This window comes from Fusarium falciforme, chromosome 7, assembly GCF_026873545.1.
Source record: "Fusarium falciforme chromosome 7, complete sequence".
In the NCBI taxonomy this organism is placed as follows: Eukaryota; Fungi; Ascomycota; class Sordariomycetes; order Hypocreales; family Nectriaceae; genus Fusarium; species Fusarium falciforme.
This window is the reverse complement of record NC_070550.1, coordinates 3,656,882-3,680,205: the sequence shown is the minus strand read 5'-3', so window position 1 is coordinate 3,680,205 and position 23,324 is coordinate 3,656,882. Positions and strand designations below refer to the sequence as shown.

The 23,324-nt window shown below is 50.9% G+C and overlaps 9 protein-coding genes and 1 pseudogene across 10 annotated transcripts, besides 1 other annotated feature; 5 read left to right on the top strand and 5 right to left on the bottom strand.

Annotated features, from left to right (window-relative positions):
• Positions 1-1,683: 1,683 nt before the first annotated feature.
• On the top strand, positions 1,684-2,361 carry NCS54_00981600 (Hypothetical protein; the record flags this gene model as incomplete). The annotated part of the gene is made up of 1 exon (XM_053155147.1): positions 1,684-2,361. The coding sequence occupies one exon, from the start codon at positions 1,684-1,686 to the stop codon at positions 2,359-2,361; it is 678 nt and encodes a 225-aa protein (XP_053011122.1).
• A 254-nt stretch (positions 2,362-2,615) lies between these two features.
• Positions 2,616-4,316, bottom strand: NCS54_00981500 (Hypothetical protein; the record flags this gene model as incomplete). The annotated part of the gene is made up of 4 exons (XM_053155146.1): positions 2,616-2,913; positions 2,967-3,592; positions 3,672-3,986; positions 4,038-4,316. 4 exons carry the CDS (start codon positions 4,314-4,316, stop codon positions 2,616-2,618), a joined length of 1,518 nt encoding a protein of 505 aa, XP_053011121.1.
• Positions 4,317-7,189: 2,873 nt separating this feature from the next.
• Positions 7,190-9,115, top strand: NCS54_00981400 (Hypothetical protein; the record flags this gene model as incomplete). The annotated part of the gene is made up of 1 exon (XM_053155145.1): positions 7,190-9,115. The coding sequence occupies one exon, from the start codon at positions 7,190-7,192 to the stop codon at positions 9,113-9,115; it is 1,926 nt and encodes a 641-aa protein (XP_053011120.1).
• A 199-nt stretch (positions 9,116-9,314) lies between these two features.
• On the bottom strand, positions 9,315-11,280 carry NCS54_00981300 (annotated as a pseudogene). Its single transcript has 3 exons — positions 10,145-11,280; positions 9,596-10,092; positions 9,315-9,550 (listed from the first exon to the last, which is right to left on the bottom strand).
• Positions 9,315-11,280: a sequence feature.
• Positions 11,281-11,808: 528 nt separating this feature from the next.
• On the top strand, positions 11,809-12,531 carry NCS54_00981200 (Hypothetical protein; the record flags this gene model as incomplete). The annotated part of the gene is made up of 2 exons (XM_053155144.1): positions 11,809-11,895; positions 11,947-12,531. 2 exons carry the CDS (start codon positions 11,809-11,811, stop codon positions 12,529-12,531), a joined length of 672 nt encoding a protein of 223 aa, XP_053011119.1.
• A 402-nt stretch (positions 12,532-12,933) lies between these two features.
• Positions 12,934-14,136, bottom strand: NCS54_00981100 (Hypothetical protein; the record flags this gene model as incomplete). The annotated part of the gene is made up of 5 exons (XM_053155143.1): positions 12,934-13,161; positions 13,218-13,286; positions 13,342-13,635; positions 13,701-14,003; positions 14,053-14,136. The coding sequence occupies 5 exons, from the start codon at positions 14,134-14,136 to the stop codon at positions 12,934-12,936; spliced, it is 978 nt and encodes a 325-aa protein (XP_053011118.1).
• Positions 14,137-14,966: 830 nt separating this feature from the next.
• Positions 14,967-16,350, top strand: NCS54_00981000 (Hypothetical protein; the record flags this gene model as incomplete). Its single annotated transcript, XM_053155142.1, has 3 exons — positions 14,967-15,621; positions 15,724-15,756; positions 15,809-16,350. The coding sequence occupies 3 exons, from the start codon at positions 14,967-14,969 to the stop codon at positions 16,348-16,350; spliced, it is 1,230 nt and encodes a 409-aa protein (XP_053011117.1).
• Positions 16,351-18,950: 2,600 nt separating this feature from the next.
• NCS54_00980900 (Hypothetical protein) lies at positions 18,951-19,403 on the top strand (the record flags this gene model as incomplete). The annotated part of the gene is made up of 1 exon (XM_053155141.1): positions 18,951-19,403. One exon carries the CDS (start codon positions 18,951-18,953, stop codon positions 19,401-19,403), a length of 453 nt encoding a protein of 150 aa, XP_053011116.1.
• Positions 19,404-19,761: 358 nt separating this feature from the next.
• Positions 19,762-21,150, bottom strand: NCS54_00980800 (Hypothetical protein; the record flags this gene model as incomplete). The annotated part of the gene is made up of 1 exon (XM_053155140.1): positions 19,762-21,150. Exon 1 carries the CDS (start codon positions 21,085-21,087, stop codon positions 19,762-19,764), a length of 1,326 nt encoding a protein of 441 aa, XP_053011115.1. The 5' UTR covers positions 21,088-21,150.
• Positions 21,151-22,542: 1,392 nt separating this feature from the next.
• NCS54_00980700 (Hypothetical protein) lies at positions 22,543-23,151 on the bottom strand (the record flags this gene model as incomplete). The annotated part of the gene is made up of 1 exon (XM_053155139.1): positions 22,543-23,151. The coding sequence occupies one exon, from the start codon at positions 23,149-23,151 to the stop codon at positions 22,543-22,545; it is 609 nt and encodes a 202-aa protein (XP_053011114.1).
• Positions 23,152-23,324: the final 173 nt, after the last annotated feature.

Sequence of the window (23,324 nt, the reverse complement as noted above, 5' to 3'; positions counted from 1 at the left end):
GTGTCCCTTGCACTCTTTGGCCCAGGTCTCTATCTGCTGCTTGGAACTTGGGCCGTGGACATCGGCACGCAAGGAACGCACCGTCACGCACCCCGCCGCCTTGTCGTCCGGCCCCGTGAAGGCATGGAGGTAGAGTTTGCGCGTACAGCCGGAGTCTTGGCAGCCTCTTTGCTTTACCCAAAACCTGAATACGTTCTTGCCAACAGGTGTACATGGCTTGAGTGGAAAATAGCAGGGGGTGAGATTGATAGAAACACGTATTGTTTCGGAATCTGACGGTACTAGGTCCCCATAAAGGAACGAGCAGAGACTACGCCCTGCCAGAGCGCTCTCCGCAACCTCGGCGGCGCTGCCAACCTCAAGCTCGTTTTGTGGTGGTGAATCGGCCTCTAAACCTGCTGCTTCGGTAATGAGGAATTCACGGCCCGTGAGAATTCTCTCGTAGACTTCCGTGTCGAAGACGTTCTGCCAGCATCTGGCGCAAACCGAATGGCGGGAGCTTCATCCGTATCACTGCCATGGGCGTTCAGATATCGAGCCGCGAGGTCTCCCATGTCGCTAGCAGTAGTGCCACGCGTCTGGATAGGTTGCTATAGTGTAATTTTGGTCGAGATTATTCTGGGGTGGAGGCTTCTAGGCTCTTGCAAGACGCTGCTCGTGAGGCTCACGGCTGGGCATCCACGCATTGCGACCTCACGCTAAACCCGACCTAGAGTCCGAAACCCTCCGCTAAACATCAATGGCTGGACTGTGTTGACAACGGGTCTTCTGCTGCAGGCCGCAGAAAGACTAAAGAAAAAAACAAGGCCACTGTGTTAGCATTGCGTTATGATGCTATGAAGTGTTGATAATCTGTTCTTTGTTATAGTTGAAGCCCGGCCCATGATGGGATAACTGCGCCACAAGATAGTTGTTGACAACGGCCTACAAGCCAACAACCCCGTTGGCTGGTGCGTACTCTTTTATTCCTCCTCCTTTCAAGCTTGGAACAACGCCCATCAACTCTTTGGCCCAGTCCGCACCACGCATTGTTTCCCAAGTAGAGGCGCCGGCATCCCCTTAAGCAAGACCCTGTTGGCCCCCACCTCCATAAAGGCTCCGTTAGACATCGCAGCCAACAGCGACGCCATCAACATCTTGTTCCACCCGCTCATTAACGTGTTTGCTCCTCGCAGCATGGCCTCATCCTCGTACCCAAGCCATTCGCACTTTTTTGTAAAGTCATCTTAAAATGCGAGTCCACTGCCATCTTCCTTCTCATTCGCCAAGGTCAAAACTTGTCATCTCGTCCCCGCACTTGTTTCCCCAACTCACAGCTTATCACGGTAATCTCACGCGTGAACAACTTGCAGCAAAGGTCACGTTCTACTCTGCCTTTTGGGATTAGCTTCGGGAACGTGGTGTTACTTTTTGGCTGGTGAACCTCGTCGCGGTGCAACGACATTGACCAATGGCCGCCGAGGCAGTGCTACGTTGCAAATTGAATGTCTGTTTCATTTAGATGGCAGGGTTACACCCAGGGCTGACGGTGACTGGGGAATTGATCCTGTCTGACAGTAAGTCGGGTGCCCTACGGCAACTAAATGGGATCGGCGCTGCGTTAACCCACTCTTGATTGACTTATTAGACCTGTACAGAGCCGAGCAAAACGTTTCCCCAGACTGTCAAGTCAAAGCCATCATCATGCGTTCTCTGGCTATTGTTGCACTCACCACCATCGCCAGTCTGGCCAACGCCGTCAGGGTCCCCTCTGTCAACGTTCCAGCATGCCCCAGGGTCGGCACCATCAGCTACTCCAAGTCTGTCCCTGACCAGGCCGACTTCCCCCTCACCAAGGTCGATCTCTGCTACACGCGAACCTCGCTCTCGTTGACCTTTACCGCCCACAACGAGACCAACTTCTACTTCGATCCCAAGCAGGGCACCAACGATGACATCTGGGAGTACGAGGTCATGGAAGCCTTCATCTACAAGGGCACCGATGACCCGAAGACCTACCTAGAGTTCGAAGTCAACCCCAACAATGTGACGTATCAAGCGTTCGTTTACAACCCGTCCAAGGATAGGGCCGAGGGCGCGCCGTTCGATCACTTTTTCGTCTCCAACCCAGCAGCTGATGGCTTCTCTGCCACGACGAAGCTTGACAAGGCTGCCGAGTGCTGGGTCAGCAAGGTCAAGATCCCCTTGGGTCTTTTCAACGTCGACGATGGTGCTGCCAAGGGTACCAGGTGGAGGATGAACTTTTTCCGCACAGTCACCAGTCCATCCACATTCCCTGACCAGGAGCTTGGTGCTTGGAGCTCACCAAACAAGGCCAGCTTCCACATCACCAAGTACTTTGGAAATGTCAAGTTTGTCTGAGTCAAGGTTGGAGCAAGAGTGTGTGTAGGATGGTTGTGAATGTGTGGTAACTTTCACTGTTCGCTCGGCTACCTACTTGAAGCGTTGAAGAATGCTCAACTCACAAGATCAGTCTGAAACGAGTTCTCATAGTCAATCCAAGCAACTCAATTTATTATACCGAAACATGCTTATCCTGTGATCTCTCCCTTCAATAACAGCAAACCCATCATCACATGACGCCTCGCCATGAACTAACAATCGCTCACCAGAACTCATGCCTCGACTCTCTTCTCAGGGTGGCCCGCAGGCAAAACATCCGCAAGGGTCTCGTCTGTTCCCTTCAGGTCATCCTCCGTGTCAACATGGTCGCGGATCTTGAGAAGAATGACAGGAGCAGCCACCACAAGAGAAACGGAGAGCAGAACCCAGTTGCTGATGAACTCTGTCCTGAAGGGGGTCTTGCGCGCGTCAAGATGGTTCATGATTGCCGAGCCAGCAGACTGAATGCCTTTGTAGAAACCAACGTAGTTGGCAGATCGACGACCAGAGTTGGAGAGGGCGCCGATGAACCTGAACTGCCTGTTAGTATCAAGATGATAAGGAACACAACAAGACCAACATACCAATAAACACTGGCTTGCCAGCAAGCATCGTAGAAGCCATAAAACATGTACAAGAACATGGGCCCAACATAGCCCGAGTCCTCCCAGTCGGCGCCAGTGTAGCCCGCCTTTGGATCAACGCTGGCACGAGTGTACGTCTTTTCAAAGGCATATCCGCCTCCCCAGATGGCAAAGGTAAGAACAAAGAGGACAACAAGAGCAGCCTTTGCACGAATAGTACGCCTCACGCTCTCGATATCGAGGAGATAGCCCCAGATACCGGCGGCGATAATCTGGAACAACCAGTACAACAGACTGTTGAGGGCCTTGGTTCGGGTGTTGAAGTAGGCACCGTTCACCGCGTTCTGCTGGTAGACGTAGAACCAGTTGGAAGAGAAGAACATGGGGAAGAGGAGAATGACAAAAGGCTCAAACTTGAGTGTCTCGTAGAGACCAAGGAGTTCACTTTGCCAGGTCGGATTCTTCATCAGGATGACGCGGGAGCCATCCTTGCGGACAATGTCACCGGCGTTGCAAAGAGTGAGAGCCAGGCAAGCGCCAAAGAACATGAGAACGATGAAGCCGATATAAGTGCCGTCGCTGACTGTCTTGTTCACCTTGACGTTGATGTTCTCACCGAGAGGGATCTAGGAGGGGGTTAGTTGGATCTGGCACATGGAGCTGCAGAATTCAATGCAGCCCAGATCCCAGGTTGGAGTGACTTACCAAGCTGCCAATGACAGCGCCCATGTTAAAGATTCCCCAGAACCAGGCAAAGTACTGTCCCTTCTGGCTCTCGTGCGGGTACGAGATCATGATGGTGCCCTGCGCCGTCCACAGAAGAGCAGCACAGATACCCAGCCAGACTCCAGCAAAGATGTTGAAGCCCGGGACATGTTTATGCTCCGAGACAAGCAGACTGATGGCGTAGAGACCATAGCCAACACCTCCAAAAGCCAGCGTCCACCTTACTCCGAGCTTATTGACAAAGGTGCCTCCGAAGAAGCCAAAGACGGCGAATGTCGCGTACAGGGCCGTGTTCTGTCGCGAACATGAGCATTTACCAATGAACCATCAATCTCAATTACTAACCATGTTATCGGCCAGCGTCGCGTCCGTCTTTCCACCTCCTCCCATGCCGCCCAAGGCATTGAACATGCCAGGACACATGAAGCACACAAAGGCAACCATGCCCAGCTGGATCCGAGGAGACGCATACCAGGGGAGGATCTTTCCAAAGAGGTGAATTCGTCGATACTTCCATCCACGAGGCAGGTCGACCGTGTCTGCCGTGTCGTTCGGCATGTGTGGCGTGGTGTCGACGTCGGCAGTCGGAGACGCGTCGGTACCAGCTGGGTTCTTGGACGACATGGTTGCAGAAGCTATCAATGCCTCGAATTGAGATGAATAAATCGTCTCTGGGCGGACCGAGCCGTTGAATGTGGAGCTGCGTGAAACTTTATACCCAGTGTTGAAGGATCGCGGTTCAAACCCCGTCGCAACACCATCGCGAGGCTGCCAGAAACACGAGCTCCCTCATGCGACGTTACATATCAGCTGGCCTTCCATGGAACGTGCTGATAGGGCAGAGTGGTGCGGGGTGAGAAATACGCCGAAGGATCAACTGCTCAGATTGGGTAGTCCAAAGTGCCGATCAAGCGCGTTATCCTTAGCGTCAGACAGGGGACAGCATTTCTTATCGGCCTCGTGAGGGCAGTATCTTGTGAAACATGGATGGCATGTAACCATGAGATAGGTACTGTATCTGGTCGGTAAGAATAGCAAGGCAATTCGGCTTGGTCTTTATCGAGCATTCGACTGGTTGCAACAGTTGCAGTTTCTATAAACAGCCGACGCAAGATTGTCGATCAGTAAGCATGATAGGCATGTCAGATTCCGCTCAGAGGCTTCAGAGGCCGGTAACTGGCCACGTACGATGGATTGGTTACGTACATGGGTGAGATTTGTGCCGCTCCAGCTGCTTGAATGGGGGCCATGTGACCTTTTCAACCCTAGTTTCCTATTAAGATCAACTCATACGTGTCTTGGGATACGAGGATCTCCTCAACATCAGATACTTTGTTAGAAACACATGCCGGAACCCGAGCTGAAGGTGCGCAAAAGACTCAAGTCCCCGAGGCTTCTCTGGACCAAGACATGGCTATCTAATAAGCCCTATGCCCCGCATCACTGAATAGAAGCTTTGCTGCGATTTCTTTTGACAACGGTGAGTGCAGTCTCTGGAGAGTGCTGGACTGGGGGTCGCGTGACCACACGGGAACCGAGCTAGGGGAGCAGTACTCAAGCTGCAATAGCAGAGAAAGGATGAATTTTCCCTTGGTAGATACCTCCAACTCTAACTCTCTAATTTCAACCAACTGGGTCTCTTACCAGACTCGCACAACCCATGCTTTGGCTCAACCAGCAAAAACATAGAGGCCCACAGTGGAACCGCACAACTCTCAACGCCCACAAGCAAAAAGGAAGCTGATCATGATGGGGATCGAACCCACAATCTTCTGATTCGTAGTCAGACGCCTTGCTGGAGGAATTGTTAGTGCCATTAGATTAAGGAGGAACTGTTTTTGAGGTTTCGTACCCATTGGGCCACACGACCGTGGTTGCTTGCTGTGGTTTTCGAGCCGCAGAAACACGCGTCAAGAGAACAGCCACAAACCATGCCAAGCACGTAACTCTCGTTTCTGGGAGGGTCGCCCCGAAATGGAAGCTCCTTTCAAGGACAGTTCGAGACTTGTATCACTCCGGAGCCATGCTGAATTTGATCACAGAGAAGGCATAGATTGGCGCCTTGTCCGTCATCAAGATGGAGAATGCCCCTCAACCTGTCTTGTTTAGGGATAAACGAAGCTTTCTGTCCATGTTACTGGCTACTCACGCCGGGAGTGTCCAGACATTCGGGACAAGATATACGCCATGCTTAGCGAACCAACTCAAGAAGGGCATCGACAGCTTCGGGCCCGACTATCTCCTAAGTCCCAAGGAGGCGATCATGATATTTACGGGGTGCAGAATTGCGAGAGGATTTGCGCATCCTCTCTTACACAACCAGTGCAGACTCTCCGACCATTCAAGGTCTTGATGGGCTTCCACCCTGCGTAAAGGAGTAGGCGAGAATCGACAACGACACGCCATTTGCTCGGTACCAGGACACCATTCCCTTCGACGCGGGCTCCCGCTTACGCGCACTGGTTGGCGATAGTCCCAGGGTCACCGATGATGGTTCAGATCATAGCTTGTGAAGAAGGGACGATGCCATGTCTTGGACATTGTGGATGAGAACTTACCTGAAACACATAGTGGCAAGCACTTGACCAACTTGAATACGGAAGCCGCTAGCCTTGTTACTGAGGAAGCAAGCTTCAACAACCATTAATGACTTTCTGTCATTGTTCGGGTTGCAAGATAGATAGTGCCTGCATTAGGTCACACGAAGTGGTAACATCGCCGTACTCATGACTCACTGTATGTGATCTTTTATTGTAGGCAAGGGTCCTCCTGGTGGCTAGATTGTCCTTGAAGGTGAATAAATCTCCATCTTGTAATACAGCCTCCCGATACCTGTCGTATCACCAACCTAGCCCCGAAATATCACCCAAGGACAACCCCCCTTGTAGATTTTTGTTTGCATAAACGCTAGAAGAGAACTACCCGACGAAAGTCACCCGCATAGGACAAGCTTACATAGAAAGCAATGCCACAGCTGGTTCGCAATAATGTTGTAATCAGAAATATCATCATTCCTGGCATGGAGAATTGAATGCCGAGCCCATGAGTTGAGTTGATAAGATGACGAATTACTGCCACTATTGTTTATAACCATGGCGATGTGCATGTTTAAACCCGTAGCATCTGAATCTCGGTTCATGGAACGGAAGGATGCACGGTAACATGATGCTCTGGTTTGAGTGGCAGAATCGGCTGCAAAAAGAAGCTGAGGTCGATGGTTCAAGGAATCTGCCGTCTCAAGATCCAATACTGTAAGTGTTTTGCCTTGACATCGAATGGCTCAAGTCGAATGTTCAAGTCATGATTGGCTCTAGAAACTAGCCGCCACCATTACCCCGTAGCGCGGCCTACAAAAGGCCACTTCACTCAACCACAGACAGTTCACTTGGAGCATCCATCGACCAGTCTTGATTGATCCTGTTTCTTTTCTTGAAACCAAGCTACGTCCCTTCCCGCTCACGGGGTATCAAACCAGGACTCAATGTCCTGCCGTCACCATGTCTTCCGATGCCAACCTCCTCGCCCTCCCTTACGAGGTACGCGAGCAAATCTTCCAACAGTACTTCAAACTCGACCGCGGCTACTTCTATGATGGAGATTCTGAGAAGCTTGTCACTGCTGACGGCCAACCCATTGACCTCTCGCTGATGTATACCTGCCACTCGATCGCAGACGATACGAAGCATATCCCCCTGAGCGTAAATATCATCACCTTCTCGACGGTATACCGGGAGGACTGGAGAGAACGCGCTGGTGGCCTTGGGTATATCTTGGAATTTCACCGCCGACTCCAGTTCGACATGATACTCCACTTGGTCAGATTCGTGACTCCTGAGATGTATTCTCAGATTGGCCTCAAGTTCCCACAGAGCATGCCAAACATCAGGAAGTACTTGACGCCTCATTTACGGTTTCTTGAGGAAAACAATTGGCAATATTCGAGATGGTTCGACAAGTCCAGAGCGATCAGCGGCAGTCTGATTGGTTGGTATGGGGGCATTCTGGGCTACACCAGATTTGAGATATTTCAGTGGAAATGGGGGGCAACCAGGTCTTCAATCTCGGGCGCAATTGCCTACACTTTACGGCTCCTCGCGGAAAAGCACCCTGCTGAGTTCGCCGAACGAATCGATAAAGCACTTCCAGGCTGGTCCGATTCGCATTCGCCTGATGAGTTCTTGGATCTTCCTTTTGACCCGTGGGCAATTCCCTCTCTATCCGAGGTCGTCGCAGCAGCGGACCAGCTACAGGCCCACCAGCTTTGGGAGTATTTGGAATCGTGGCACCATGTTGAAGAGGATAAAACTGTCGGAAACCGCTATCGACAAAAGCTCTACTTTTCAGCGGCAGCTGTCGCTATACGATTCCTTAACCAGTTGCCCAAGCCCCGACGCCTCCAAATACGGAACATCATAATCAACGAGGATCGGCTTGCCGTTGGAAGCTCTGAGGGCCATGTCCTTGGGCTGATACCATTTTGCAAAGAAAACTCAAAACTTCATGTTGAACAGCGCGTCAATCTCTGGCGTAATCTCCTATTAAGGATGGAAATACCTCACATCGAGGGAGCTATTAAGCTAGCTGAACTTGGGCGTGATGACGAGTACGACCATAAACTCAGCCTCTACAGGGCTAGTTCTGCTTTGGCTTCCTGGGGATTTCATGCCATGGAGGTCATGGGCGAGGGCATGCCTGCTGGGACCTTTTCCTTCGTTTTAGATGGAGATCCTGACCTGAATCTCTCGTCCGACCTATTCGACACGCTAGTTCATCCAACCGTTGCCTGGCTGAAGGCATACAACGAATGCTCTTCTCGAGGCCTTTTTCCGCAGCCATGCCAAGATATCTTTTATTTCACGACGGCGACCTATCTGCAAGGCATCAAGCCCTTGCTTGGTGGAACCTCCTTCCTCCAGACCAACTTCAATGTTGGTCAACCCTGGGATTATAAGAAGCTGGCTGAGACGCGCCAAGACTTGCCGTTCTCTGCATGGAAAGGAAAATACTATCAAACAGGCCCCATGCTCGACGTTTCTAGTCCTGCCCTGGATTTGGTCAAAGTCAAGCTCGAGTTTGTTGAGCAGAAGAGGGAATCCGACTATCTTCACTCATCACTCAACCTTTGCAAGCGTGAGAAGAAGCGCTTGAGAAGGGTGCGACGCAGGTGGGCGTGCATCGAGACCGAGGCCGAGGATGACACTGAGGAGGGACAGAGGATGCGGACCCTCTTTGGGGATGTGCACAAGGTGCCGCCCTGTATGACCAGATTTGAGAAAAGGAGGTATCGGAAGGAGAGGCGTGCGCAAAAGGCGGCTGCGGGTGCATCGCATCAGACACAAGAGGACCTGACAGACATTGAAGACATGGAAACATCGATTTTTGGGGACTTCTTTGAGCCACGGACGGGCCTGTGGTGGTGGTAGGGACATATGATCTGTGAGAGTCTGGTAATGATGAGAAAGATTGCTTTTGAAACTTGGTGGGTGGGTTTCAGGAAAAGTTGAACTTTTACAAATTGATCATTGTTTTGACTGTTTTCGTGGTCCAGCTGGCCTAGGTATTCTCCAAAGCTCATGTCTCCTTTTGTGCGTGTATCGGGCAATTTGTTTCGCTTCGTTGTCGTTAGACCCGGTCCTCTCGGCTCTCAGTCTCCGCTGGCCGCTTTGGTCCGCCGGTGTTCGATATGCCCGCTGCAGTGGTTGCAACGGCTTGCTCGTTTAAAGTCCTTGTTCTAAGAAACTCTGACTGTGCAAACAGGGTCTCCAAACAGGCCGCACCAGTTGGCCGCGGTCTCCTCTGCGCACCAACCTTTGAGCTCGAGAAGCGAAAAGAGCAGGTCAAGAAATCACACACAGGGTCTAGTCTGGAGTCAGTCCGTGTACTACAGATGTCGAACTTCTTACCTCTCTGGGTCCCGGCACGCTCTGATATCCGATACAGCGCGGACCTGTATTTGGAGTGAAAGTGGGCTCGCGATTGTTCTTGATCAGGAGCATCATTTCTCCACGGGTTCCCTTGCTTCCCATAAGACCATGGTAGTCTGCCAAAGAGGACCCTGAAGAAACTGACGCCCAACGCCCAAATGTCGGTCCTGCCGTCGTACTCTGAGCTTTCATGTTCTGGTGAGTGAAACCCCACTGTACCGTTCGTTCCTGGGCGGGAAACAATAGTAGTTCTACCTTGCGGAATGCTCTCTATAGAGTCGATATCGAGGATGACGGCGTGGAGATGGCGGGGAGAGAACGGTGGAGAAGACGGAGCCTCTTTGTGGCATTTGTTCAGTTGAAGGTTCCGGAGGCCAATATTGGTGGGCTTGATATCCGTGTGTACAAAGCGGTGTGCGTGGAGAAACGCAAGGCCCTGAAGACAGTCACGTAGAATTATTTCGAGCTTGGTACGACTAGCAAATACACGTCAACACTAGGTAGAGGCACTGCAAAGGGTCTTCTTACTGAGTTCCCTGCGGCATCTTCTCGAAGGTGATTTCGACAAATGGCTCTAATATCACGTGGAACTCATCGATTCGAGTCCCCGGCACATGAATGGTCTCGATGACCCTCAGGATGTTTGTTTGCTTCTCTGCATTGGCGAGCCTCGAGAGATTGTCCATCAGGTCAAGTTTACGACGAATAGCCTGGGCATTGTTGGCCCTGACCTCAATCGTCTTGATAGCCACCAATCGGTCACTTTGTGGATCGGTCGCAGGGCGGACACGACCAAACGAACCCATGCCAATCAAGCCCGTGACAGAATACCTTCCTATCGTTTGAGAGTTAAGCGTCGGTGTAGGAGTTGCAAGGAGAGCTTCCTTAGTCGGCTGGTCATCGCCGTGAAGAGCGTTGACATATTCTTCAAGGCCAGCTTGGCCTTCGGGTCGATAGCAGTGTGGCGTGTACTCGAGAGTGTACCGGAGATCCTCAAACGACACCGAGTTCTGTGCGTTGACGCAGCTTACATTGCTGCCGCGGGACGTCAAGGAATGGTTATTGACCGTGGTCGAACTCCCAGACTCTAGAGAAACTCGGGCTAGACGTGTTTCAGTAGAGAAAGAAATAAAAGCGTGTCTACGAGCAACTTGGCTGCTCCGGCTGGTAGTGAGCAGCAAGTCGACATTTGCTCTTCCCAAGGCCAAATTCTTCTGACTAAGACGTCCTACAGACCAGCCCAAGCGTTGAAGGAGGGGTGGGATGTTTGGATCGAGAAAGAAGAAGCCAGTCCAGATCCTGACGTCCTGCGAGAAGTGGTCGCTTGAGGCACCAGAGGACGGCGACGACGAGCCATCGAGCGACAATTTGAGCTGATGGTTCACGAGCCGATTAACTGCAGGGTCATAGACTTGTTCGTCGGAAAACCACACGTATCGAGAGAAGCGAGACCGGAGACCGTGCCCATCATCATCATCATTGTCATCATCGTCTTGCTCCTTGATAAAGTCAACAACGTCGGAAAAGGCCAGTTTTGCAGCTGCATTTTCGGGGCGTAACACAACAAGAGCGTTTCCTGCAGGGGCATTCGGGCCAAGAGGATCCCATTCTGTTGCATCGCTAGCTGGAGTGGCCATAGAAGTAGACTTGTGAGGCCTGAAGGGCTCTTAAAGTGAAGAGTGTTGAGATGTTTTCACGGTTGGCGTTGAGACGCGTGGTGGGGCTTGCAGCCTAAACCCACCAAAGGGTTGTGTACACTAATGTAGAGATGGAGATGAGGTTTGAAAAGGATAAGTGGAGTTTATAAAATTTAGAAGAAAACTCTTTAGAGCCTAGGGTTTAATTAGAGTCCTTTTCTTCTAATTTTATACCATCTTGAGGTGTTAATATGATGTGATATTTCCATGATGCTCTCAGCATTAAGGGTAGCACGGGCCGTACGGGACTACCGGGACGGAACAAGTTAAGCGCCGACTGACTCACGTGACTTCGCGATGTTCTTCCCCATTCCCGTGGCAGGCACTCGGGAAGATACTCACATCAAATGATTCACCAGTCGCGCATATAACCACCTTCATAGCCCCTAGCAGCAACCATCCTCCATGTTTCGAAGTATAGCATCATATTCCGACATTCCAGCCATCTTGCTGCCAGGGACTTGATCGTCGCCATCGCGACGGGCGTCGCCGACAATGGCGACACCGCCAACGTTATCGACACCCCGTCTCAGCTACCCATGGATATTCTCATTAGCCAAGGCTCTTGAGAATAGCGTCGGCGTATGTCATCCCCACCATCGCCCCGACGCATTCTGCTGACGGTCTCAACAGCCGCTCCCGTGCCCTGTAGCGACCCAAGGGGCTGAGCTTGTTCCGCCACCGGAAACTCCAGCCCTGCGATACCCTCCCCCAGATCCCGCCTTCGTCGAAACCCTCACCGAGCGACTCGAAAAACTCGCCTGGCGACAAAGAATACGCATCAACATATATGGTGTGGACTTTGCAGAGGAATGGCCCATCTCAAGGACACCCCGGCTCCTGGCAAAGGAGGCTGCGGCTCGACGGATCGCATTCTTGGAAAAGGATTTGCATCTCGACTCGAGCTCCACCTCCGAGTCTGAGGGCGAGAATGAGAGAAGGATACTGCGATTGAAGAAGATGCTGCGGCGATCCAGGAAACAAACCCGGCCACATGATGCTCAACTCCCTTCGCCCCAGTCGACGACGGAAGAAGAGGCAGGAGAGCAGGCTTCTGCGACGAAGCCGTCTCTGAAGCGCAAACGGTCTGAAGCACCGTTCGCACCGAAGAAAGCCGCGAGGACATGGATGGAATTGCCTGCCGTTTCCAAGATCAATCTTCCATCGACAGAACGGGGCGGAGGCTCCGACGCCGTAGTACGAGGATGGACGGACTGAACGTCGTAAGAGACGTAATGCCGATTTGACAGAATTGTTGCCGACCCTGTGATCGCATCGAATTTCGCTTGGATGGATTGGACTTGGGCAGACAGGAGGGTCGGGTAATTAGCTACATCTGGAATAGACTTGTGTGTATTTCGTTGCTATCAAAAGCTCATGCCTCATGCACGACATGGCCTCTAAATACCAGTTGCGGGAGCGCCGCTGTCGTAATGCAGTTAGCAGCCTGAGGGTTTTGAATTGGCCCCGTCTTATGTTTGCAGGACATTGGGATATATAGGGATGCACCAGGTGAGTAAAGCAATCGGTCACCAGCATTTGAATGGCACTTGATTCCTCTATCGACGCATACTCTAACCGACCAACAACTCTGTAGGCTCTGATGAACTCACCCAACCCTTAATATTGTGCTGCCTCTGAACAGAACTCCTTCGACTCTGCCTCACACCAAGCCCAGAACTTGGCTGACACGCCATTCTCGCATCCCTTCTCGATGTCATCTCGTAGGTGGCCTAAGCGACCCCATGGAATGACCCAAGCTCCAGTCTTCTCCAAGGTGATATCCTTGGACCAGCCTGCGTAGAGCTCGGTATAGGCTCCGTAGACTGCCGGATGGCTCATGATATGCTACCCGGACTCTGTTAGGAGGACTATAGATGAATTGTGAATGTAGACAGGCTTACCACGAGTACCTTGCGCATCGTACTTCCATGTCGCTGCATTTCTGATCTGAGATTGCCAGGGTTGAAGGCCTATTCTGTTAGCTCCATTGCCCCCACTGCCTTGAGTCAACTTAGGAGGACAAACCACGCTGACAACGCCATCATCCTTGAGTCTCTTGGAGAATTCTCGCGCGAGATAAAAGTTTCCAGCCTTGGATTGTCCGTAATTGACACCTTGACTGGTCTGGTTTCTCGGCGAGCCATCGCCGTCAAACTGGATGCCGTCTGGCGGTGACTGCAAGTGAGCTCCAAGGGAGCCAGCCCATGTAACGCGCACTCCTGTAGGCGCAGTGGAGGCCGTCTTTTGGAGAATGGGAAGCAACAGTTTTGTGAAGAGGAACGGCCCCAGACAGTTGGTCCCCATCTGCAGTTCATGGCCCTATAGTCTGTGAGAAGAGTGAACTGGTGGGAGGCGAGAAAGGTTCAGCACTTGGCTCAACTTACTTGACATGTTCTGGAACCCACAGGTGGCTCGCATACACCGGCATTGTTAGTCAAGACATCGAGACGATCCTCGCGGGACATGAAATCACTGGCAGCCTTTGCGACGCTTGCCAGGTCGGCCAAGTCGAGCTCAAGAAACTCAAGACAGGCCTGAGACGATGGATTTTCCTTCTTGATTGCTGAAATGGCCGCATCAGCTTTCTGCTTGCTTCTGCCAGCGATGTACACGGTGCCGTGTCTCTGATGGAGTATGCGACTGAGTTGGTAGCCGACGCCAACGTAGCCCCCAGTGGCAATGAAGACCTGGACTGAAATTAACCCTCATTCAATGGAATCCTGAAAATATTTGCACCTTTCCCTTTTGATCATCGAGATTCTTCTCGGTCAAGGTTGGAGCTGGGATCCAGAAGGACTGGTCAAAAGCGGGAGACGGCATGACAGAGAACAGGAATCTAGAGAAGAGACTTGGAGATGATCTGAGTAACGATAAACGGCTTGGATTAGTATGTTAGAATCTGGGTTCCAACTTTCCACTATTTATAGACCTGTGCCATTACGACGATGGGCCACATTGACGGTATTCACAGCGAGCGTGCCGAGGCTTGGATCATCTTGACCCTCATAGTCCAACCTCTCCTTTCCAAATTAAGAAGTAAAATTCATCACCTTGCCATCATAACCTGATCTGCTCAAGACCCAGCGTTATCTCCGATTCAAGATCTCCACGAAGCTGGTGATTGTGAGTCTGCGACGCTTATGCAGAGTGGACATAGCGTCGAGAATTATCTCCGCAATGCCGGCAAACATGCATTAGTGCGACGCGTGTCATTAACGGGCCAGCTCCTTGCTGAACAGAGCTGTAAGCACAGATAAAGGACTCGGATTAGATACACCCGGCATACGCGCCTTCATCGCCCATTCCCTTGATTCCCTTGAGAACCCTTCTCTTGATGACATGGCCATGGCCTGTTGGCACTGTACCACCTGACCTGTAATAACCTGGTTCACCAAGCCAAGCTGACCTAGCATTCAAGTAAGTGGCTGCCATGACGCGCGTTGATTGACTGATGGATTGGACAAGGTTAGCTGAAAGCCTCTTCACCCCCCACACTTCCTGCTCAGCTCGGACACTAGGTCTACAATGCAACACTATCACAGTACAATTACTCTTCTTGCCCCTCCGAAAGAACCTGTCTTTCACCTTTTCTTTTCTTGGCATGCTGGTCATGTTGATACGATTGCTCAACTGTCGCCCACCCATCAACCATGTCGGGCTTCGAAATATTCGGCGCCATCACCGGCGCTATAGCCCTGACCGAAACTCTCCTCAAACTCTACAACGCCATTGAAACCCGCAACGACCTGCCCGAGGCTTTCCTCGAAGTGGGAAAACGTCTTCCACTGGCCAAGGAGACATTGGAACTGGCCAAGGGGCTGACCGATGGCCTCGAAGACGAGAATCAGGAGACGCAGGCTCTCAAACAAAATCTCGACGACTGTCGTTCGAAATTGTCTCAGCTACAGGAGATTTTCCAGCAAATATCCAAAGGGGACACCAAAGAAAATTCCCTCGTCGACGTCTACCAGAAGGTGATCCGCAGGCTCAAACTCGATAACAAGTCTGGTCGAGTTGAGGCATTGATGAAGGGTGCCTTGGACTCTCTGCAACTCCTCACCATGCACAGAGCCTTCAAAGATGCGATGAAGACACAAGCAGCGGATGTTTCCCAGGCGAAGGAGGAACTGGAGAAGGTGGCCACAGAGACGCCCTCGCTCCCAGACTTGCCGGAGGGGACTCGGGGGGACAATGTCAACTATGGAGAAATCAACCGACAGTTTGCCAACTGGGGGGAACAGACTAATATCGAAGGAGGACAGTGGACTATAGCGGGATCCTATATCCATGGTGATCAGGTCCTTGGTAGGACTCCCCGGGAAAGGAGGGGAAATGGCCCTTGAAGAGTTCCTAGAGCGCAGAATGACAGGACGATGTCGTCGATCATGGCTAACTACTACGCGCCAGGTGACATGAACATCAACACATACAATCAGTCAAGTTAGTTTCAGAATATCCAATTGAGCTTCCGTATTTAACATGCCCTTAATAGCCTACGTCTACTCAGAACGACAGTCCTACTATGGACTTCCCCATATCTCCGTTTCGCATGTGGTGGAAAGAGTCCAAGTTCAAACAACCATCGAGGCCAAGTTTAACAGGGCCGTACCAGACTCAAACAAGCCCGCCGTCCTAGTGCTACATGGAATAGGAGGTCTGGGAAAGAGCCTGATCGCTCTGAATTACTGCCGATCCAAGCATGCCCTGATGAATTATCAAGATGTTTTCTGGGTCGACGCTTCATCAAAGAAGACAACGGTGCAGGGTTTCAAGAAGATGGCGTCGATGTTGTCAGGCACAGACAAGGTGGCTCATATGGGGCACATCACGCACGAAATGATCACTTCGGTGATTGGTGAGTGGAGTTCTCGATGGCTTCTGGTCTTTGACAACTATAACCCCGATGGTTTTGACAACGGCAATCTCAATGGCTCTGGAATTGAGTCTTTCTTCCCTGAGAGTATGGACGCGCCCGGGATGCTGCTCAAGAGACTCAGGCTTACTATGCTACAGGTAAAGAGGGACGCATCTTGATCACAACTAGGGATAGTCAGCTCGGGTGTTTCGGGTGGGACTCCATTGAAATTCCATCCATGACAGAAGAAGAAGCCCTGGACCTGTTCCTTCACTGGCGGCGTCGGACCATGGACAATTTCTCCCCAAAAGCCTCGTCGGCGTGTTCGAACCTATTCAAGATGCTAGGAAATCTTCCTCTCGCAATTGATCACGTCGCTCAAGCCCTTCCGGGCCAAGACTTGGCGTCAGAGATCGATGAGTATATGAAAATGTTCAATGAACGCAAGGGCATGGTGAGGGAGACAATGAATATTAAGGAGGGGCTGATGCTTAACTGGTATACAACTTACGAATGCTCCATCCTTGAGCTCCCTCGAGCCATAGCCAAAGCTTCTGTTCAGATCCTTACCTTGTCTGCGTTCTTGGGGGGAACCACCATCCATGGCAACTTCTTCCAACGGTACGCCTCAGTTATAGACGACAACTCGTGGCTATGGATTCGGCTCCTTCGTACCACTGAAGGGGCCAAGAGATTTCGAGAAATGGTCCTCGCTCTCAGCAAGAAAACCCTGCTTTTGTTACACACAGGAGGCCAGGGCTTACCGGGAGGCATGTCTTTTTCGCTTCACCCAGCCATCCGCGAATGGCTTCAAAGGAGGACGGATGCGAATAGAACAGTGTACCTGGATCAAGCTACCAAAATGATGTCGGCATTCTGCCGTGAAATTTCAGACACTATGATCCCTTTTACGACCCAACTCGATATTCTGGTCCATCTCGATACTTGTCTGTCGAGTAAACTGAGCTCGGACAAAACAATGGAAGATTCCCTGGTGCTTGAAGGTCGAAAGCTAGGTATGGACAGACCGATCATTCTCGACTTTGCATCTTTCTACAGGAGATGCAGCCGCCTGGAGGATGCGAAAAGAATTCAATGGAACCTGCTCTTAGAGGGGCGCAAGGCAGGCATCCGGGATGATGACCCAGCTATCATCAACTTACAATTGGAGCTAGGACAGTCGCTGCGAGACAATTCAGAGATTCAAGCGGCGATAGAGTGTTATGAGGCGTTGCGGGAAAACGAGGACAAATTTGACTCGGTTCAGTACTGCCAGATGCTAATCGGACTCGCGGATGCCAACGACTTACTCATGCGTCACAAAGAAGCCAGGAGGCAGCTGGCCATGGCTATAAGACTTTTCGAAGAGGGAGAGCTGCCCTTGGTGAGGCTAGAGCCCGGACACATAGTTGCGGAAAAGCAACGGAACCTGGTGAGAATGATGTTAAAATGGACAGATTCCGGTGCAACAAGCCAACGGGACAGCTTTCCACCACTCTCTGCGTCGCAAAAGCAATGCCATTGGCGACTCCTGGTGAAGGCACTGATCATCAGGGGCAGGGTTGAGAGTAACACGGGCCATCCACTCCTGGCGCATGAATTCTTGGTAGCAGCAAGAGAAATAGGGGAAAGGTTCTGCGAGAACGACAACCTGACTTTGGAAGCAACAATGTCACTGGCAAGCAGCATATTAATGTACCAGCGGCAACCGAGCAAGGCCATGGAATTGGCAATGGAGGTGATGGGGAAGACCGAGGAATGGAATGGCCCAGACCATCGCATAACGTTGGGCGCTCTGACGTATATCGGAATGATCTGGGGTAAAACAGGCCACTATTCTCTAGCGAGGAGCTGTTTCCAGACAGTCAAGGAGCATGCAAAGAACCTATTTGGCGAGACAGCCGGAGACGTGATGAACGAACTAGTCATCGGGGACACATACGCAGCGGAAGAAGACTACATCTCGGCCGAGAAGCAGTATCTCTTTGCAAAGAAGAAGAGCGATAAGCTGTCGGAGCCGATTATGGAACGGGCAGTTTGTATAAGCCTGTTCCGGGTCTACATGGCGCAACGCAGGTTTGACGATGCTTGGCCGTTGACTTTCAAAGTTCTTGGGACATTTCCTCTTGTGGCTGTGTTGAGAGTGAACAAGGTGTTTGTGACCCTGGCGGTGTTGGTGTTGCTGAATATGACCTTGTCTAGCATGAGTAGCGGGTTTTATATTGCGATTGGAGTCTCTGGTGCTATTGTGTTGGTTGCACGGTGGTTGTAAGACTTTCATCTCATGTCAGTATTATTTGGTCTTTTCATGTCTATCACGATCATTACATCAGTAGTTAATGATACTATGTTTTGTCCAAGTTGGTAATAGCGTGGGTTGGTGTTCGGTGCGCTGACGGGATTGGGTGTGAGAGAGGCAATTAGACCAACTAAAGCAAACTCGGCAATGATCTGTATACAAGGAGAATATTGGCTTCAATGAAAATAATGCCTAAATAAACTACAAGGATGAGAATGAGTCACTGTCGATTGCTTGTGAGCGTCTGAATTGGCAGTCCGTGCTTAGTGCTGACGGCGGACTTTGAATCGGGCTAATTCATCACGGACTTTAATAAATATGCCGACCAAGGAAGGATTGGTGGCTTACTACCAAGTATTTAAATCATGAGCGACCCTCGCAGTATGAGGATAAACCATCAAGCTTCTACTTTGTATTCAAATCTCATCTCAAGAATTCCAAAGCTTGCCTCCAAAAACAATTACTTCACCCAACGCCAAAATGCCTACAGCAACCATCCCCCCCTTCTACAACTTCTTCTTCAAATATGTCGACCCTCTCATCGCCCTTGGAGGAGCATACCTCAACTTCTTCGACCCAGTCAGCGCTGTAACCGGCATGGCTCCCAACTCGAAATACGACCCAGACCAAGTCTTTCTCTTCCATCAGAGTGGTGGCCTCGCATTGGCCGTTGCCTTTATCTCAGCCGTCCTCCCTCGACACACGACGAATGTCACGACTTGGAGAATCATTCAGTTTGGCTTGTTCCTCTCTGACCTGGCTGGTCTGAGTGGAATTGGATGTGCTCTATGGCGCCAGGGGAGGTTTGCGCCAGCGAATTGGACATCTGATGATATTGGTTGTGGAGGAGGCTATGTCTTTTTGACCCTGGTGCGGCTGCACTTTCTTTTGTATGCGAGCGGAGGTGTCCAAGAAGGAGTCAAGCAAAATTAAGCTAGTGAAATGCCTGGGGGAATGTTGTCTCGGACAAGGGACGGATGGGCCATGCCAGGGTTCTTATCTCAACTGATAGCAATCCGGTTCCTGGCAATAAGTGTACCATGCCTCGAGACCAAGTTGATGATCTATGAAACAAGTAAAAACTATACGTCCTCATACACTCAAATCGCATAATGGCCACTTATAGGCGCAACTATAAAACACTAGGAAATCCTTAGACTCGACGTGAACGACCGCTCCTAAACACAAAACCCGAACATCATAGCCCCCGAACTTGCCGTGCTATTGAACACGATAAGAAAAGAAAAGGAGACAAGAATAAGAAAAAAGAGAAAAGATCAAAAAAATTCTCTCATCCAGCTAGTGAGACACTTTGGTCCGCCAGCTCCTCAACCAAAGGCTTGAGAACCGTCTTCTCCAAGTCATCAAGAACCTTTCCAATACCCGTAAGAGCGGTAATGTCCGAAGTCGAGACATTGATGACATCACGCTTCTTGACAACGGCCAAAAACTCCTTGACTACAAACTGAATCGCCTCCTCGTCACTTGTCCCGGTATATTCAGGAAAAGAGTCAACCAAGGGATGAATAGTCAACTGCGCCTTGAAAGCCGTGATATTCGACAGAACCAGATGTAAAGGCTTTTTCGACAACCGTTCCGAGTTTGCTATGCTTTCAAAAGTGAGAATGGTGCCCTTCAAGAGATCGTAGTTCTCGTAGTCCATGACGTCCTCGACGCGTATCCAATAGCGGGAAATATCGGCGACAAAGAGCATGCAGGCACAGTCATCGTAGAGATGCAGCCATCTGCTTCTTCGACAGGAATTCATCAAGACGTCCGTGATTGCTAGTGAGTAGTCGGTCATGTTGACTTGAGTCTCGCGGACCATGGATGGGAACCGATGGTCAAAGTGAAACCAGTCATGCTCGGTGGCTTGGTAGTTGGGAGAAAAGACCCTTTGCAACTGGCTGAGAGTGAAGCTGTCTGCGCCGCAGGTGCAAGTCGAAATCTTGGGTTGTTCGATACCTAGTAATTCTCCGTCTTTCTCCTCTAGAATGTTTCTTTCCTGCTGAAAGGCCTCTTGGAAGTCTGAGTCCTGGCACATGGATATCAATCTTTCAGCTTGAGCTGTATCGCTTTCTCCATCCTGGGTCTCCAAAGTTTGTTGCAGAATCTCCAGCAAGTTACTTGTTGGCTCATCAGCTTCCGAATTTTGCCGCTTCTTTTCAAGCCGGTCGATTCGCTCAGTGAGATGGTTCCAGAACTGTTCCAGAAAGACTCGTCTGACCTCACTCCGAAGCGATTGTTGCTCCTCCTCCGATAGCGGTTCAGACAAAAGGCGTGATTGTTTCCAAAAGGTTTGCGTCTGATCCCTGTCACCCAGCAAGATAGCCCTGAAGCATCTTTGCGACCGGATACCTTCTGCCTCGAGCCACCTGTCAATGTCATCGGATCGCTGCTTTCCTTCGGTAGAATACCACGAGGTCAAACTTGACGCCTTTGGAATCGGAATGTATGATGAGACAGTCTCAAGAGCTGGGAAGAGCCAACCCCTGTTGTTGCCTGAGTCATTGTTGGGTAAAGTGTCTGACGGTCCCTTGCCGCTGCTCCCGGCGGTCCCATCCGTGGGCGTCCGATCGAGGCCTTTTTCATCAACGAGTGCAACCGTGCTCGCCATGGCATATGATGGAAACCCAAAGATTGCGGTAGTGATTGTGTCAACGCATTGAAAGAGGTTGCTGATGTGAAGTGAGGTTGCTCCCAACAGTCCTACGTTCCTAGTTAGTCTGCGGGGAAAAGGAACATGTGAAGGATTACGTAAGAACTCTATTTCTTATCTTCTCTTGTCTTTGGAATGATGGAAAAGATTCTGGCCGGAATCGTAAATAGTCTCGCTAGGTATTTGGCATTTGTCGTAACTTTTATTTCTCAGGGACTGTTCTCTCTCTGTGCTCGATCCAAGTATCAAATACCACCGACGATAGCTAAACAAAGGCCTCAGTTTGGCCTGCTCGCTATGCCACTATCCAATTTAGCGTGCGCTCATGGATGGGGTTGGCAACTTGTTGGTGTTGAAGGGAAGCGAGCTTGCTCTAACCGCTAAGCGCTGGCCGCCACTGTTTAGGCCTGTTGTGCCCCAGCTCATCTTCAGCTTGGTTGTCCACCAACCCCTTCACCCTGTAGCTGGATATCAGGCCAGCATCATTTCTTTTTTCTGTTTCTACCTTTTAAAGAACTGAATTCCTATTGGAAGTTGCGCCGTCGACTCTCGCAGCCTGTCAAACACACATAGCTTAGTCAGAAGGGTACGGATCCTCAAGTGCAAGGGGAAATGGCAAATGCAGATGACGAGGGCTTCAAAAATGGCACTTGACCACCGAGTTTGAGATAAAAGTATGATGATATTCCTAGTGACTCGACATTATCGGCGGCGGTCTGGAATATGCATGCACTGAGGCGCATGGTCCTCGACACGAGACAAGTTGCCGTTGCTATCAAAACTGAGTGCAAGTGGGAACACGCCGTGTAAGGAATGTCGTTGGTAGAAGAAGATGTCTTGTTGATTGTGAAAGTAGGTCCAGTTGCTAGCTTTGACATGTGTGTAATAAATCTGCGCAGCCTAAAACTTCGTACCCAGAGAAAGGTTGCGATGAGTGTGACATATCTAGATAATAAGATGCATTAGAACAGTGCTTGACTAATAGATTCTTCTAATGAGCTAGCGCTCGTGTCTAGCAACTGAGCCTAACTCCCACAGTTGGGCTGACTTGGAAGTCCCTCGCCAGCTCAACCAACTCACCACCTCCTGGCTTGCTCCTGTGGCTTCCCCCTGCAGGTGGCAAAGAACACTTGTTTTAGCTGCACTGTGTGTGCCCAGTCATTACCTGTATGCGTTACTTGCCATCCTTGCCCTGATTACTGGCATCAAGAGTCACCAAGTTGAAGATAACGTTGAGACTATTAAGAAGGAATTCAAGGAGTCTCATGAGAGATTCAGATTTATTCAAGAAGGCTAATGAAGACATTAAGTATCCATTATCATTGTCTCATTTCCTAGTTTTAAAGCTGCCGAGTATGCACCCAACCCCCTTAACCGTCGAATCTTGATCCCAGCCCTTCATTCAACAACCACTTAATAAGGGACGGGAGTGATAGGAGCAGCAGTGCAGTCCAGCTGGTAGTGCATATACGGGCTGTCAGACCTGGCCTTGACTTTGCCAGCCAGCGAGACATCGTACAGCTGGCAGTTGCCACCGCTCTTGAAGCCGAAGCCCTTGCAGGTAGGCTCAGAAATGCAAAGAGCACGGCAGTCCTTGTAGTTGCCCTTGGTCTTGCTAGTATCAGCCTTGTAGTGCTGGGCCACGTTCTCGGGAACCCAGCCGACTATGCCATCGGGGAGGTTGTAGTAGTAGGTGTTGGATGTCTCGGTGCCCTCGGGGGCGCGGAACGGCAGGGTGTAGTCCCAGAGGTAGCAGGCTCCGTTGCTTCCGGATGACTTCCTCACGGCAAAGGCCTTGCAGCTTGGGAATGCGGAGCTGTAGCATCGGGCTCGACAGACCTCGGGGTCGCTGGCGCCGGTGCCGGTGAAGACGTCGATCCTGTTGCCCGAGTGGGCCGAAGACAGCATGCCGAGGGAGCCGGGGATCGTGCAGCCTCCAGGGGCGGTGGAACACCCAGCCGGAGCGGCGATGGGAGATGCGGCGGCGAGACCGACGAGGGCAGAGAGGGAGAGGAACTTCATTTTGGAGATGTGGATGATAGGTATCTGGACACTACCGCGTACGAAAAAGGACATCTACATGAGCGACTTCCGGGATTCTTATACCTCTGTCGATCTTTTCAGCTGGCGGTCGAGATGCCATCCGCCAAGCTGCCAAGCATGCAAAGGTGATGCCAAGATACATTCAAATGGTG